This window comes from Rhinatrema bivittatum, chromosome 19, assembly GCF_901001135.1.
Source record: "Rhinatrema bivittatum chromosome 19, aRhiBiv1.1, whole genome shotgun sequence".
In the NCBI taxonomy this organism is placed as follows: Eukaryota; Metazoa; Chordata; class Amphibia; order Gymnophiona; family Rhinatrematidae; genus Rhinatrema; species Rhinatrema bivittatum.
In genome coordinates this window covers 20997380-21009457 of record NC_042633.1, presented here as the reverse complement: position 1 = coordinate 21009457, position 12078 = coordinate 20997380, and the positions used below count along the sequence as shown (strand labels likewise).

General features: G+C 51.6%; 1 protein-coding gene across 3 annotated transcripts in view; it reads left to right on the top strand.

The window, feature by feature from the left end:
- LOC115080726 (cytoplasmic phosphatidylinositol transfer protein 1-like) overlaps window positions 1-11093 on the top strand; it is a 51174-nt gene extending 40081 nt beyond the window's left edge. For all 3 annotated transcript variants that reach the window (XM_029585104.1, XM_029585102.1, XM_029585103.1), the window contains exons 6-10: window positions 468-560; window positions 1080-1235; window positions 2871-2934; window positions 3206-3286; window positions 9213-11093. In XM_029585104.1, the coding sequence (XP_029440964.1) occupies window positions 468-560; window positions 1080-1235; window positions 2871-2934; window positions 3206-3286; window positions 9213-9370 (552 nt within the window). In that variant the 3' untranslated portion in view covers window positions 9371-11093. The remainder of the gene's footprint in view (window positions 1-467; window positions 561-1079; window positions 1236-2870; window positions 2935-3205; window positions 3287-9212) is intronic.
- The last annotated feature ends 985 nt before the right edge of the window (window positions 11094-12078 follow it).

Below are 12078 nucleotides of genomic sequence, written 5' to 3'. Positions count from 1 at the left end.
CCCTCTGGTATTTTCAGCCCCTGCGCTCTCTGCATTTTGCTGGAGTCTCCCTCTGGTATTTCCAGCCCCTGCGCTCTCTGCACTTTGCTGGAGTCTCCCCCTGGTATTTGTAACCCCTGCACTCACTGCATTTTGCCTGAGTCTCCGCTGGTATTTTCTGCCCCTATGCTCTCTGCATGGTCCTGGCGTCTCCCTCTGGTATTTTCAGAACATTTACCTAACAGTTCTCTAGTAAAAGAAAAATCACAGAATCTCCTCTGCAGATATCTCCTGTAAAGCTGTAAACGTGGGGACATTTTGCGCTTTTCCTGACACACCCCGGGAAGAAGGTATCAGACCGGACACTGCAAACAAAGTTTGAATTCCCAAACCCTATTCTCATGCCTTGTAGTCCCCTTTCATTAGTAACTTTTCCTCCTCTTCTTGGCCAGCAGCTCTTCCCTCTGACTCCGTTTCTCCTGGCTTAGGTTTTTGGAGGGGATGCCGTGCCTGTGGAGGACGCCTGCTACCTGGACATTGCCTTCGATGATCTCCCCGAGGGATTCTACAAAAAATCAGAGGTGAACTGCAGCAGGGAAGGTGAATAAGACTCAGTGTCAGGGAAGGAAAAACGAGAGAGGCTGCATCGCAGTGTGTGAGGTCAGGGAAGGGAGGAGCGAGAGAGACTGCATCATAGTGTGTGAGGTCAGGGAAGGGAGGAGCGAGAGAGACTGCATCATAGTGTGTGAGGTCAGGGAAGGGAGGAGCGAGAGAGACTGCATCATAGTGTGTGAGGTCAGGGAAGGGAGGAGCGAGAGAGACTGCATCATAGTGTGTGAGGGCTGGGAAGGGAGAAGAGAGTGAGAATCTGTCACATCATGTTAGGTCAGAGATGGGAGGAATGAGGGAGACTCGCTATTTAGATGTTTTCCAGCAGTCATGGGCTTCTCTTGAGATTGTTGCTTGGCGGGTGAGGCTTCTGGAGAAGGGCTAAAACCTTGATCCCTGTTCCTGACTTTCCTGCTACCCTTCCAGCTCCGAGCAGGGCATGATAGGGAATGGGAGATGCCGCTGTTTATGTGTCCCTGGTTGCCTCGTAGGACCTCACCTTGTTCCATTCAGAGAAGACGGGCCGGGGTCCTCTGGAGAGGGGCTGGAGGAAGGATTGTAAGCCCATCATGTGCTCATACAAGCGGGTGGCAGTGAAGTTCGAAGTCTATGGCTTCCAGAACCGGGTGGAGAATTTTGTACATAAGGTAACTCTGAGCATCTGGGAAATGCAGTCCCTTGCATTGCTCTGATGATGCACCTCACTCCTGCCCTGCAGCACCCCCTGCTATTCCAGTACTGAGACCCTCACACACACAGCTCTGCCAGTGCACCTCACTCCTGCCCTGCAGCACCTCCTGCTATTCCAGTACTGAGACCCTCACACACAGCTCTGCCAATGCACCTCACTCCTGCCCTGCAGCACCCCCTGCTATTCCAGTACTGAGACCCTCACACACAGCTCTGCCAATGCACCTCACTCCTGCCCTGCAGCACCCCCTGCTATTCCAGTACTGAGACCCTCACACACAGCTCTGCCAATGCACCTCACTCCTGCCCTGCAGCACCTCCTGCTATTCCAGTACTGAGACCCTCACACACACAGCTCTGCCAATGCACCTCACTCCTGCCCTGCAGCACCCCCTGCTATTCCAGCACTGAGACCCTCACACACAGCTCTGCCAATGCACCTCACTCCTGCCCTGCAGCACCCCCTGCTATTCCAGTACTGAGACCCTCACACACAGCTCTGCCAATGCACCTCACTCCTGCCCTGCAGCACCCCCTGCTATTCCAGTACTGAGACCCTCACACACAGCTCTGCCAGTGCACCTCACTCCTGCCCTGCAGCACCTCCTGCTATTCCAGTACTGAGACCCTCACACACAGCTCTGCCAATGCACCTCACTCCTACCCTGCAGCACCCCCTGCTATTCCAGTACTGAGACCTTCACACACACAGCTCTGCCAATGCACCTCACTCCTGCCCTGCAGCACCCCCTGCTATTCCAGTACTGAGACCCTCACACACAGCTCTGCCAGTGCACCTCACTCCTGCCCTGCAGCAGCCCCTGCTATTCCAGTACTGAGACCCTCACACACAGCTCTGCCAATGCACCTCACTCCTGCCCTGCAGCACCTCCTGCTATTCCAGTACTGAGACCCTCACACACAAGCTCTGCTAGTGCACCTCACTCCTGCCCTGCAGCACCCCCTGCTATTCCAGTACTGAGACCCTCACACACAGCTCTGCTAGTGCACCTCACGCCTGCCCTGCAGCACCTCCTGCTATGCCAGTACTGAGACCCTCACACACAGCTCTGCCAATGCACCTCACTCCTGCCCTGCAGCACCCCCTGCTATTCCAGTACTGAGACCCTTACACACAGCTCTGCCAGTGCACCTCACTCCTGCCCTGCAGCACCTCCTGCTATTCCAGTACTGAGACCCTCACACACAGCTCTGCTAGTGCACCTCACTCCTGCCCTGCAGCACCCCCTGCTATTCCAGTACTGAGACCCTCACACACAGCTCTGCTAGTGCACCTCACGCCTGCCCTGCAGCACCTCCTGCTATGCCAGTACTGAGACCCTCACACACAGCTCTGCCAATGCACCTCACTCCTGCCCTGCAGCACCTCCTGCTATCCCAGTACTGAGACCCTCACACACACAGCTCTGCCAATGCACCTCACTCCTGCCCTGCAGCACCCCCTGCTATTGCAGTCCTCGACATCTCTGGACTGCCAGCCCTACCTACGAGTCTAACGTTGTGGTGGAATGCATCCGAGATGATTTATTTTTCAACAAGACCCAATTTCCTCCTCTTTCTTTCGCCTTCAGAATGTTCGAGACATTTTACTGGCAGGCCACCGACAGGCTGTGGCGTGGATTGATGAGTGGTATGGTAAGTCATCTTAAGAGGGGAGAGGGAGAGAGGACAGTAGGTACAAAGAAGGAACATGGGACCCTTGCATCCAACTTTCACAGATTTCCTGGAATCTGGGTTAAGAATGGCCTGATGATGGGGGCTTATAGCGGGGGGGGGGGGGGTGTCACTGGGGATAATGCGTAACTCCTCACACCCAGCAGAGGTTCCACCACAGGGTTTTGGGGTGATGCCAGGATGGGCTCTGGGTAGCGGAAGGCCTGACGCATCCTCTGCGTTCACGTTTCAGGCATGTCCTTGGATGACGTCCGGCAGTACGAGAAAAGGCTGCAGGAGGAAACGAACTGGAAAGTGAACCGCAAGAATGCAGGTGAGAATCCCTCCGTCCAAGAGTGCGAGAGGGCAAGGCAGGCAAATAGAAGGCAGGAAGAGAATAAGGGGAGTTCCGTGTGTGTCGCCAGCTCAGTTCAGATTCAAGGGTTTTGCCTCTCTTTCAGCAGATGAAGACAGAGAAAGTTTTACTGACACTGTCACTTAACCTGGTGTGCCATCTGCAGTCTCTCAGTATTTCTCTGTCTCCAGCAGATGGAAGGTGGTGCACATCCTGCAGTCTGAGAAAAAAAAAAAAAGTTAGGCAGTTTTAGGGTTAGGTTGACTGGTTAGCCTTCCCTGAAGGTCGGTAAGTCCGGTGGGGCCATCCATTCAGGTGGAGGAACGGACGAGCGGGAGGGGGTTGGAAACCCCTGGGTATGCCTGGATCTTTAACCCGCTGAAGAGGGAGATAACTGGTGGGGCCAATTCTCTCTCCTCCCTCCTACAGGTGGACCAGCCGGAGCCTGCAGCCGCTAAAGGGAAGTTTAAAAAGAAAAAAAAGGGGGGGACCTCTCAGTTTGTACCTTATTTTGTTTTGTCGTGCCGGTCGGGTGCTTCAGCCGGGCTTAGCAGCGCGTCACTTCGGGGACGTCAGGCGCACTGGAGGCTGGTTTTTGCGGCGGTTCTGCAGGCGGGCTGGTGCAGCAGTAAAAGAAAAAGGAGGAGAGCGATGCCACGCGGCAAGCAGTGCGCGGTGTGTAGGGACGCGCACGCGACTTTCTCTCAACAGCCTTTGCTTCTGCTGCATCTCTGGAGGAGAAGGCAGCTCGGGGAGCGCAAAGAAAAGCTCAGATAGGTGGCGATCCTCCATGGGAACGGCAGGGGGTGGCAAGCACCCAATGATACCTTCCCAATTTTGACGGGAACAGCGGCCTTTTTGTCTGCTTTTGATGCTGCAACTGACAGGGCTTGCAAGGACACTGCCCTGCCCCCACCGCTGGCAGATCGGAGGCCCGCAGAGCCCTGGGGGTCCCAGGATCCTCTGCTGGGGCAGGAGGAGGTAGACCTCCTGGAGCAGGATCCAGACGAACAGGGGGATTTTTCCCCGTATTTTGTTCTCCTTATGCACAAGGCATTTTTGGCTAGAAGAACAGATGGACATCATCTTCATATGCCTCTGGACCCTGGCTAAGAAGTCTCGATTGGCTCAATCTGGTGGATCAACCAGAGTTTGAAGAGTGCTGGGACAACAGGTGCATTCGGGGAATGCAGATGTTTCCTCGGAGAGTTTGGAGAATGGTGATGCTCTGCCTGGAGATCCATCAGGGTGGATCTGCTTTTGGATAGCAGGGACCCTGATGATGATCACAATCAAGCACCCTTGGTGGAGGGAGATGATCCGAAGGTGGTCCATCTTTTCCACCGGGAAGAATTATGACCCTTAATCCCACGTGTCCTGAAGGAACTGGGTATTAAAGAACCCCAGGCTGTTCGGACCACAAGGGAGTGGATCCGGTCATGGAAGGCTTAAGGGGACCAGCGAAAGTGTCCTTTTTCATAAATCAGTGAAGAAGTTAGTGCTTTGGGAGTGGGAGATGCCAGATACAGATTTAAAGGTTGGCAGAGCCATGGAGAAGCTGTGTCCATTACTGGAAGACACTTTGGATCTGTTGCGGATGCCGAAGGTGGATGCTTTGGTTTCAGCGGTGACAAAGACAATGATCCAGGTGGCAGCACTTAAGGATATTCAAGATAGGAAGTCGGAGGTGCACCTCAAGAAGATATTTGAGGTGTCAGCATTGGGCATTCATGCTGATGTATGTAGTAATTTTATGCTCCGGGCCGGATTGCGCTGGGTACAGTAATTGTAATCAGATAGGACGCTATCCGAGGAGGACGTAAAGCAGGCTGAGAGGCTGGAAGCTGTGGTGGCCTATGGTGCGGATGCTATGTATGATCTCATACGCACTTCCTCGGTTGATGATGTCCGTGGTCTCTGCTAGAAGGCTTCTTTGGCTGAGGAACTGGTCTGCAGATTTATTTATTTATTTATTTATTTGATGAGTTTTATATACCGTTATTCGGTAGAGCCATCATAACGGTTTACAAAAGTATACATTTATCTTGTAACTGAGCAGTAATAAGAACGTTAAACAGATGTTTGGTCTAAGTCTCAGCTTGGATCGCTTCCCTTTAGGGGAAGCTTCTTTTTGGAGAGGACTTGTAGGAGCTTATGAAGCATCTCGTAGAGACCAAAGGACACAAGCTACCAGAGGACAAGCCGAGAGTCAGCAGAGTTTTCTCATTTCCGGTCCATCTGATGTTCCCGGAAGTCTTGTCCTACAGGAGGAGGTCAGAGGCAAGGCATCGGGAGGCAGCAGTTTTGGAATCAGTCCTTTCAAGGCCAGAGACCTTGAAAGTGGTACTGGTTAGGGGACCTCCGGTTCCAAGTCCACCCAATGAAGCAAGGCTGGCCGTTCCTCCATTCCAAAAATTGGAGGTTGGTTATCTCTTTTTCTCAAGGAGTGGGCCAAGATTATGTTGTATCAGTGGCCCCTAAGTGTGTTAGAACACAGTTAAGCTTTAGAATTTGTACGCCCGTTAAAGGTTTTGTTCATAAGGTCCCCTTGCGCGTACGAGCAGAAAAGACAGGTGGTTTGATAAATTGTCTGTCGTCTACTTATGTTGAGGGCCATAATTCCGCTACTGTTGATGAGCAGGAAACAGCAAGGTATTCCATGTATTTTGTGGTCCCAAAGAAAGATGGCGCTTTTCATCCAATCCTGGATTTAAAGAAGGTGAATATAGTGCTCAAGGTTCCTCATTTTCGGATGGAAACATTGAGGTCGGTGATCGCTGCAGTTCGCAAAGGGGAGTTTTTGGCTTCTCTGGATCTGACCAAGGTGTATCTCCACATTCCTATTCACCTGGATCATCAAAGTTTTCTCAGGTTCATGATCCTCGGGGACCATTTTCGATTTTGTGCCCTGCTTTCTGGATTGGCAACAGCTCCAAGGACCTTTATAAAAGTGTTGGTCATAGTGGCAGCAGCTCTTCGGCAGGAAGATGTCCTGGTTCACCCGTATTTGGACAACTGGTTGATTCGGGCAAAGTCAGAGGACCATTGTCATTGGGCGGTGGCAGCGGTGCTGCAGCACTTACAGTTCCTTGGCTGGGTTGTGAATCTTCCCAAGAGCCAGCTGGTTTCATCTTAAGTTCTGAAATTCTTGGGTGCACACTTTGCCACCAGGCTCGGGAGAGTTTTTCTTATCGAGGAGTGGATAGACAAGATCCAGGGGCAGATTTGCGGTTTGCTAAGCAAGGTGGTTCCCAGGGTATGGGATTATCTGCAGGTTCTTGGGTCCATGGCTTCCACTTTGGAATTGGTCCCCTGGGTGTTTGCTCATATGCGGCCACTTCAGTTGGCCTTGCTCTCCAGGTGGAACCCGGTATCGGAACAATTTCATCTACCGTTGCCCCTTACGGAAAGCGCCAGATCAAGTCTGGATTGTTGGCTTTGTCGGGACAATTTGAGCCGTGGGGTGGCTTTGGAGGTCTCGAGTTGGATGGTAGTCACAACCGATTCTAGCCTTACCAGTTGGGGGGCAGGGTGTCAGACTCAAGTGGCTCAGGGGCACTGTTCTCCGGAGGAGGCGTCATGGTGCATCAACTGCCTAGAGATGAGAGCAGTGCGTCTAGCATTGCAGGATTGCAGGCCTTTCTTCCTCTTCTACAGGGCAGGCCAGTGAGAGTTTTGTCAGTCAATTCGACGACGGCGGCTTACTTCAGCCGGCAGGGCAGTACCAAGAGTCAGGCAGTGGCACAAGAGGCCCAGGAGTTAGTGCACTGGGCGGAGCGACATCTGGAGGTGCTGGCAACTTCCCACATAGCGGGATTGGACAACGTGCAGGCGGATTTCCTCAGTTGCCAGCAGATAGATCCTGGAGAGTGGGAGTTGTCGGAGGAAGCCATGCTCCTGATTCGTCGCAGGTTGGGAGTCCCTTGCATGGATCTGATGGCAACGCGGAAGAATGCCAAGGCTCTGCGGTTCTTCAGTCGAAGAAGGGAGCATGGGGCAGAAGGAGTTGAATCCTTAGTACTCCCGTGGCCTCAGAGGATTCTTCTGCATGTGTTCCTGCCATGGCCGCTGGTGGGCAAGGTCTTGCGAAGAATAGAAGTTCATCTGGGGCAAGTAATTCTGGTGGCGCTGGAATGGCCTCGTTGCCCGTGGTTTGCGGATTTAATCAATCTCGCAGTGGGTGGTCTGCTGCGTCTGACTCATCTTCCCAACCTGCTGCGCCAAGGGCCTATGTTTTTAGATCAGGCGGATCGCTTCTCTCTCACAGCTTGGCTTTTGAGAGGAGGCGCCTGAAAGAAAAGGGTTATCCGGAGGATGTTATTACCACTTTGTTGCAAGCAAGATAGAAGTCCACCTCCTTGGCTTATGTGCGGGTGTGGAAGGTCTTCGAGGCTTGGTGCAGGGAGCACTGCGTGGATCCGACTCCTGCTTCAGTGGCCCACATTTTATCCTTTTTGCAGCAAGGTTTGGTCAAAGTTTTGGCTTGCAACTCCTTAAGGGTCCAGGTGGTGGCCTTGGGGTGCCTTACGAGCAAGAGGCTGTGCATCCAAATGTGGTTACGGTTCCTGCGAGGTGTTAAGCATTTGTGTCCTCTGATACTAGAAAGTGTATCTCCCCGTGGAGTCTAAACTTGGTTCTTAAGGCGCTGTGTGGGGCGCCGTTTCAACCGCTGCGCAGGGCGACTCTGAAGGATCTTACTTTAAAGGTTGTTTTTCTGGTGGCAAATTTGTTTGGCTAGAAGGATTTCGGAGCTACAGGCCATCTCATGTAGAGATCCTTTCTTAAAGATTTCCGATCGGGGTGTCTCTTTGCGTAGGGCGCCTTCTTTTCTTCCAAAGGTGGTCTCGCTTTTTCACTTGAATCAGTGCGTGGAGTTACCAGCCTTTCCAAATCTGGAGAGGACGGTTCCTTTGGATAAGGAGTTGAGGTGTCTGGATGTGAGGTGGGCACTGTTGCAGTATCTGAAGGTCAGTAATAGCTTTAGAGTGTCCAATCATCTTTCATTCTCTCGAGTGGTGCGAAGAAGGGGGCAGAAGGCTTCAAAGGTGACCATAGTGTGGTGGTTGAAGGAGGCCATAGTTTCGGCGTACATTTGTGTGGGCCGGTCGGTGCCTCGGGGTCTGAGAGCTCACGCGACTCCGTCGCAAGTGACAACTTGGGCCGATTGTCAGTTGGTATCGCCACAGGAGATTTGTAGGGCAGCTACTTGGAAATCATTGCACACTTTCTCCCGGCATAATCGCCTGGACGTTCAGGCGCCAGAACCTAGGAGTTTTGGGGAAAGTGGGCTTCGAGCGGGACTCTCACAGTCCCACCCAGTTTAGAGAGGCTTGGGTACAGCCCAGGAGCCTGGACTGATCCGGGTACGTACAGGGAAAGGAAAACTGGTTCTTATCTGCTAATTTTCATTCCTGTAGTACCACGGATCAGGCCAGAGTCCCGCCCGGATTTGGAGAGTCCGCTTGATCTGTGGGTTTTTTGTATATATGCTAAAAGGATTTTCTGGCTCAGGTGATGGTTGTACATTCTGACTTACATGGTTGTAAGGATCTTTCAGATTAAGTGGTTCCATTTCCTCCCGCTCGTTCAGCGGGAGATATTTTCATAGGTAATAGTTGTTTTTGGGATACATTTTCCATCTTGGCTTGGGTACAGGTCAATACTGACAGACTGCAGGTGGCGCCCCAGGTTGTGTTACAGTGTCTGTGAAACTTTCTCTGTCTCCATCTGCTGGCAGGGAGGCAAAACCCAGGAGCTTGCACTGATCTGTGCTACTACAGGAACGAAAACTAGCAGCTAAGGACCAATTTTCCTATAAGCACAAGGAGAGGAGGAGGGGAGAAGGGGTGTGAAAGGCTTCCACTGTATCAGACCTGATGGAGCGTTTCCCTCTTTCTTCCGGCAGGCACAGACGTCGATTCCCTGTTGGCTGTGAACGGCGCAAAACCTTCCATCAGCCGTTCCACTTCCTGGAACACTGCCAGCGAGACAGACTCTTGTTTGGCCGCCAACAGCCCTGCCGAGTTGAAACACAGGCCCAGGATACCATCTGCTCCCAAATAGCGAAACGCCCCTTGCCTCCCCTCTGCCACCGCCTGGCGAAGGCCAGGAAGACTACCTCCATCCAGCCCTGAGGTCAGAAGTTGTTTGGGTGCTTTGCCCCTTCACCTGGCTGTTGGCAAGCTGGGAGAGACTCTGGCTGGAGGGCCTTTTATGAAGGAGACAACTCAAGGCACTGCCCAGCTGACCCCTCCTCCCTTCCCCCAGAGCAGGGGGGTGGACTTCCTGGATGGGAGCAATGTAGAGGAAAGGGGGATGATTGAGTTGGGGGTTAGATACCCCAGTTAGCCATCCAAAAATGTCAATAGTCTGTCCTTTAAGCTAGGGACAAGGTTAAGCTACTTCAATGCCTTGGAAGGCATAGGTGTGGGTTCTCGGAGGGAGGAGGGCAGGCACGGGAAGGTTCTCACTCCTCCTCCTGCGATGTATCAAAACGTTTGAATGTGCCGTGAAGTTCTCACATTCACTATGAGAATGCCTGTGTAAGGTTTTATCGCTTTTCAACTAAGGATCTTTCGCAAGACATTGAGTCTGCTGCTGAGCCTATTCAGAAGCTTCTGTAGCTAAGCTAGTAGGATGTCCTTGCCAGTGTCCTCTTATCTCCCGCCCATTTGCCCATCTCTCCAAGGCACAGCCATGTCAGGTGCTCAATACTGCCCCAACCCCCACTTGGATTTCCCTGCCCAGGGTGCCAACATCCAGTCTTGGGCAAGCTGCTGGATACTTCCAAGCCCTTGTTTGACTACCCCACAGCCTTCCCATCTGTCCTCTGCTGCTCCCAAATCCCCTTCCCCCCAATCCTGTTTCCACAATCCTCTGTGGGTGTGCAAAGGTCCTTCATCAACACAACATCTTGAAGGTTGAGGAGGGGGTAAAATTGCCAAAAACGCTATTGCCACTTCAAACCCAGGTCCACCGAACAGGCTGATCCTACCCCTGATTTTGCTCTTCAGTGTATGCAGGGATTTTCTTACGGGGAAGACCAGAGCTAGCGCTTTCTGCAAGCTCAGAGATGGGAGGAGAATCAGGGACAGGATCAGCCTGTTTTGTTACCTCAGGGTAAAGGTGGTCGAATCCATCCCCCAACCTCAACTAACGCAGCTCTGACCTTTCCTCCCAATGTTTCCTGGTATCTGAACCCTGGACCGCACCTACCTCTTCCACATAAATGGAGCTACAAGACTGTTACCATAATGGTTTTGGTGGGTTTTTCCCATCATTCCACAACAGAACACTTTATGCAGATGTTAAAAAAATAAATAATAAAAATAAATGGAAAAAGGAACAGTTTGCACAGCCTGAGCTCAGTGACATTACCCCTCTCTTAGACCTATGTAGCGGGAAGAAGGGAAGGGTTTACGCATCCGGCTGCCTGGCGGGAGGAGGGAAAACCAAATCTCTTCACGGGGCTTGATCCGTTCAGAAGGCGAGCAGGCTATCTCAACCGAACAGCAACGGAAAAAAATAAAACCTCATTTCAAAACTCCCAAAAGAGCCCCCGACACGTACGTCGCAGGGAACAGACTAGAGGTGATGGGAAATTTTAAGATGCGGACCTCTGTCTCCTGATTGGTTCCCGCAAACAGATCTTTCTTAAACTGCTAAATTCCTTTTCTTGAACACAGTCGTAGCGGGTAAAAAAAATAATTTAAAAGGGTTTATTTGTAATGTTCAGGTAATTTATTTGGCCAATGGAAATAGAAATAAAGTTGTTTAGACATCCTCCTTTTGTTAGGATTTATTTACAATTTGCTAAGGTTTTTGAAAATGCCTACCTGGTTAGATTGTTATTCTGTTATTAATGTGAGTGACTACGGCACGGACAGCTGAAGAGCAGATCTTCATCAGAGTCTCATAGTAACATAACAGAGTATTGTCGACAGAAAATATACCAAATAGTCCAGTCTACCCAGCAAGTTTCTTATGGTAGTAACTGCCGCTCCAAGCAAGATGGTAATCCTCACACATGGGTGACATCATCAAATGGAGCCCCGACACAGAAAACTTCTATCAAAGTTTCTAGAACTTTGACTTGGCACACTGAGCATGCCCAGCATGCCCTATACCACGTATCCACGCGGGGTCCCTCTCCAGTCTCTCTTTTGCCGCAGAGCTGTAGCATTGCGGTTGATGAGCTCTAATCTTGGCCTTTTTGGCCTGTTTTTGTAAAATTTTCTCTTTTGCGGTTTTTCGATGTTCAATGCCGGGTCCATGTCGGGCCATCCCCGATAGCGCTCCTAGTTCAGAGTATTGGTAATTTTCCTTTCGTGGTCGATTCCCTCGCAGCAGTGGTGCTTCAGCGCCTGCTGCCCATCAACACCCACCACCATTGATTTTGATTTTGTGTCCCTTTTATTTCGTCCTGTCATGGCCACGTCTGGTTTCCAGCAATGACCTTGGTGCCTGAGGACCATGACCATTACAGACCTCCATGAGACATATCTTCTGCCTGGGGCATCATATGATGTCTGGGGTTGCCGCTTATGAGCACAAATGACCCCGAAGGGATGTCGTTGTCAGTTCAACAAGATGGATTTCAGGTTGAGGAAGACTGAGCCATCGGCATTGGTGGCATCAATATCGATGGACCTCGGAGCCACACCAATGGACACTGCGCCATTGACATCGGCAGGACTGTCTGTTTTGTCGGTGCTGTCTGCAGATAGGGACACCGGAGACCAACTACTGTCGAGCTCCTCCAGGTCGAGGAT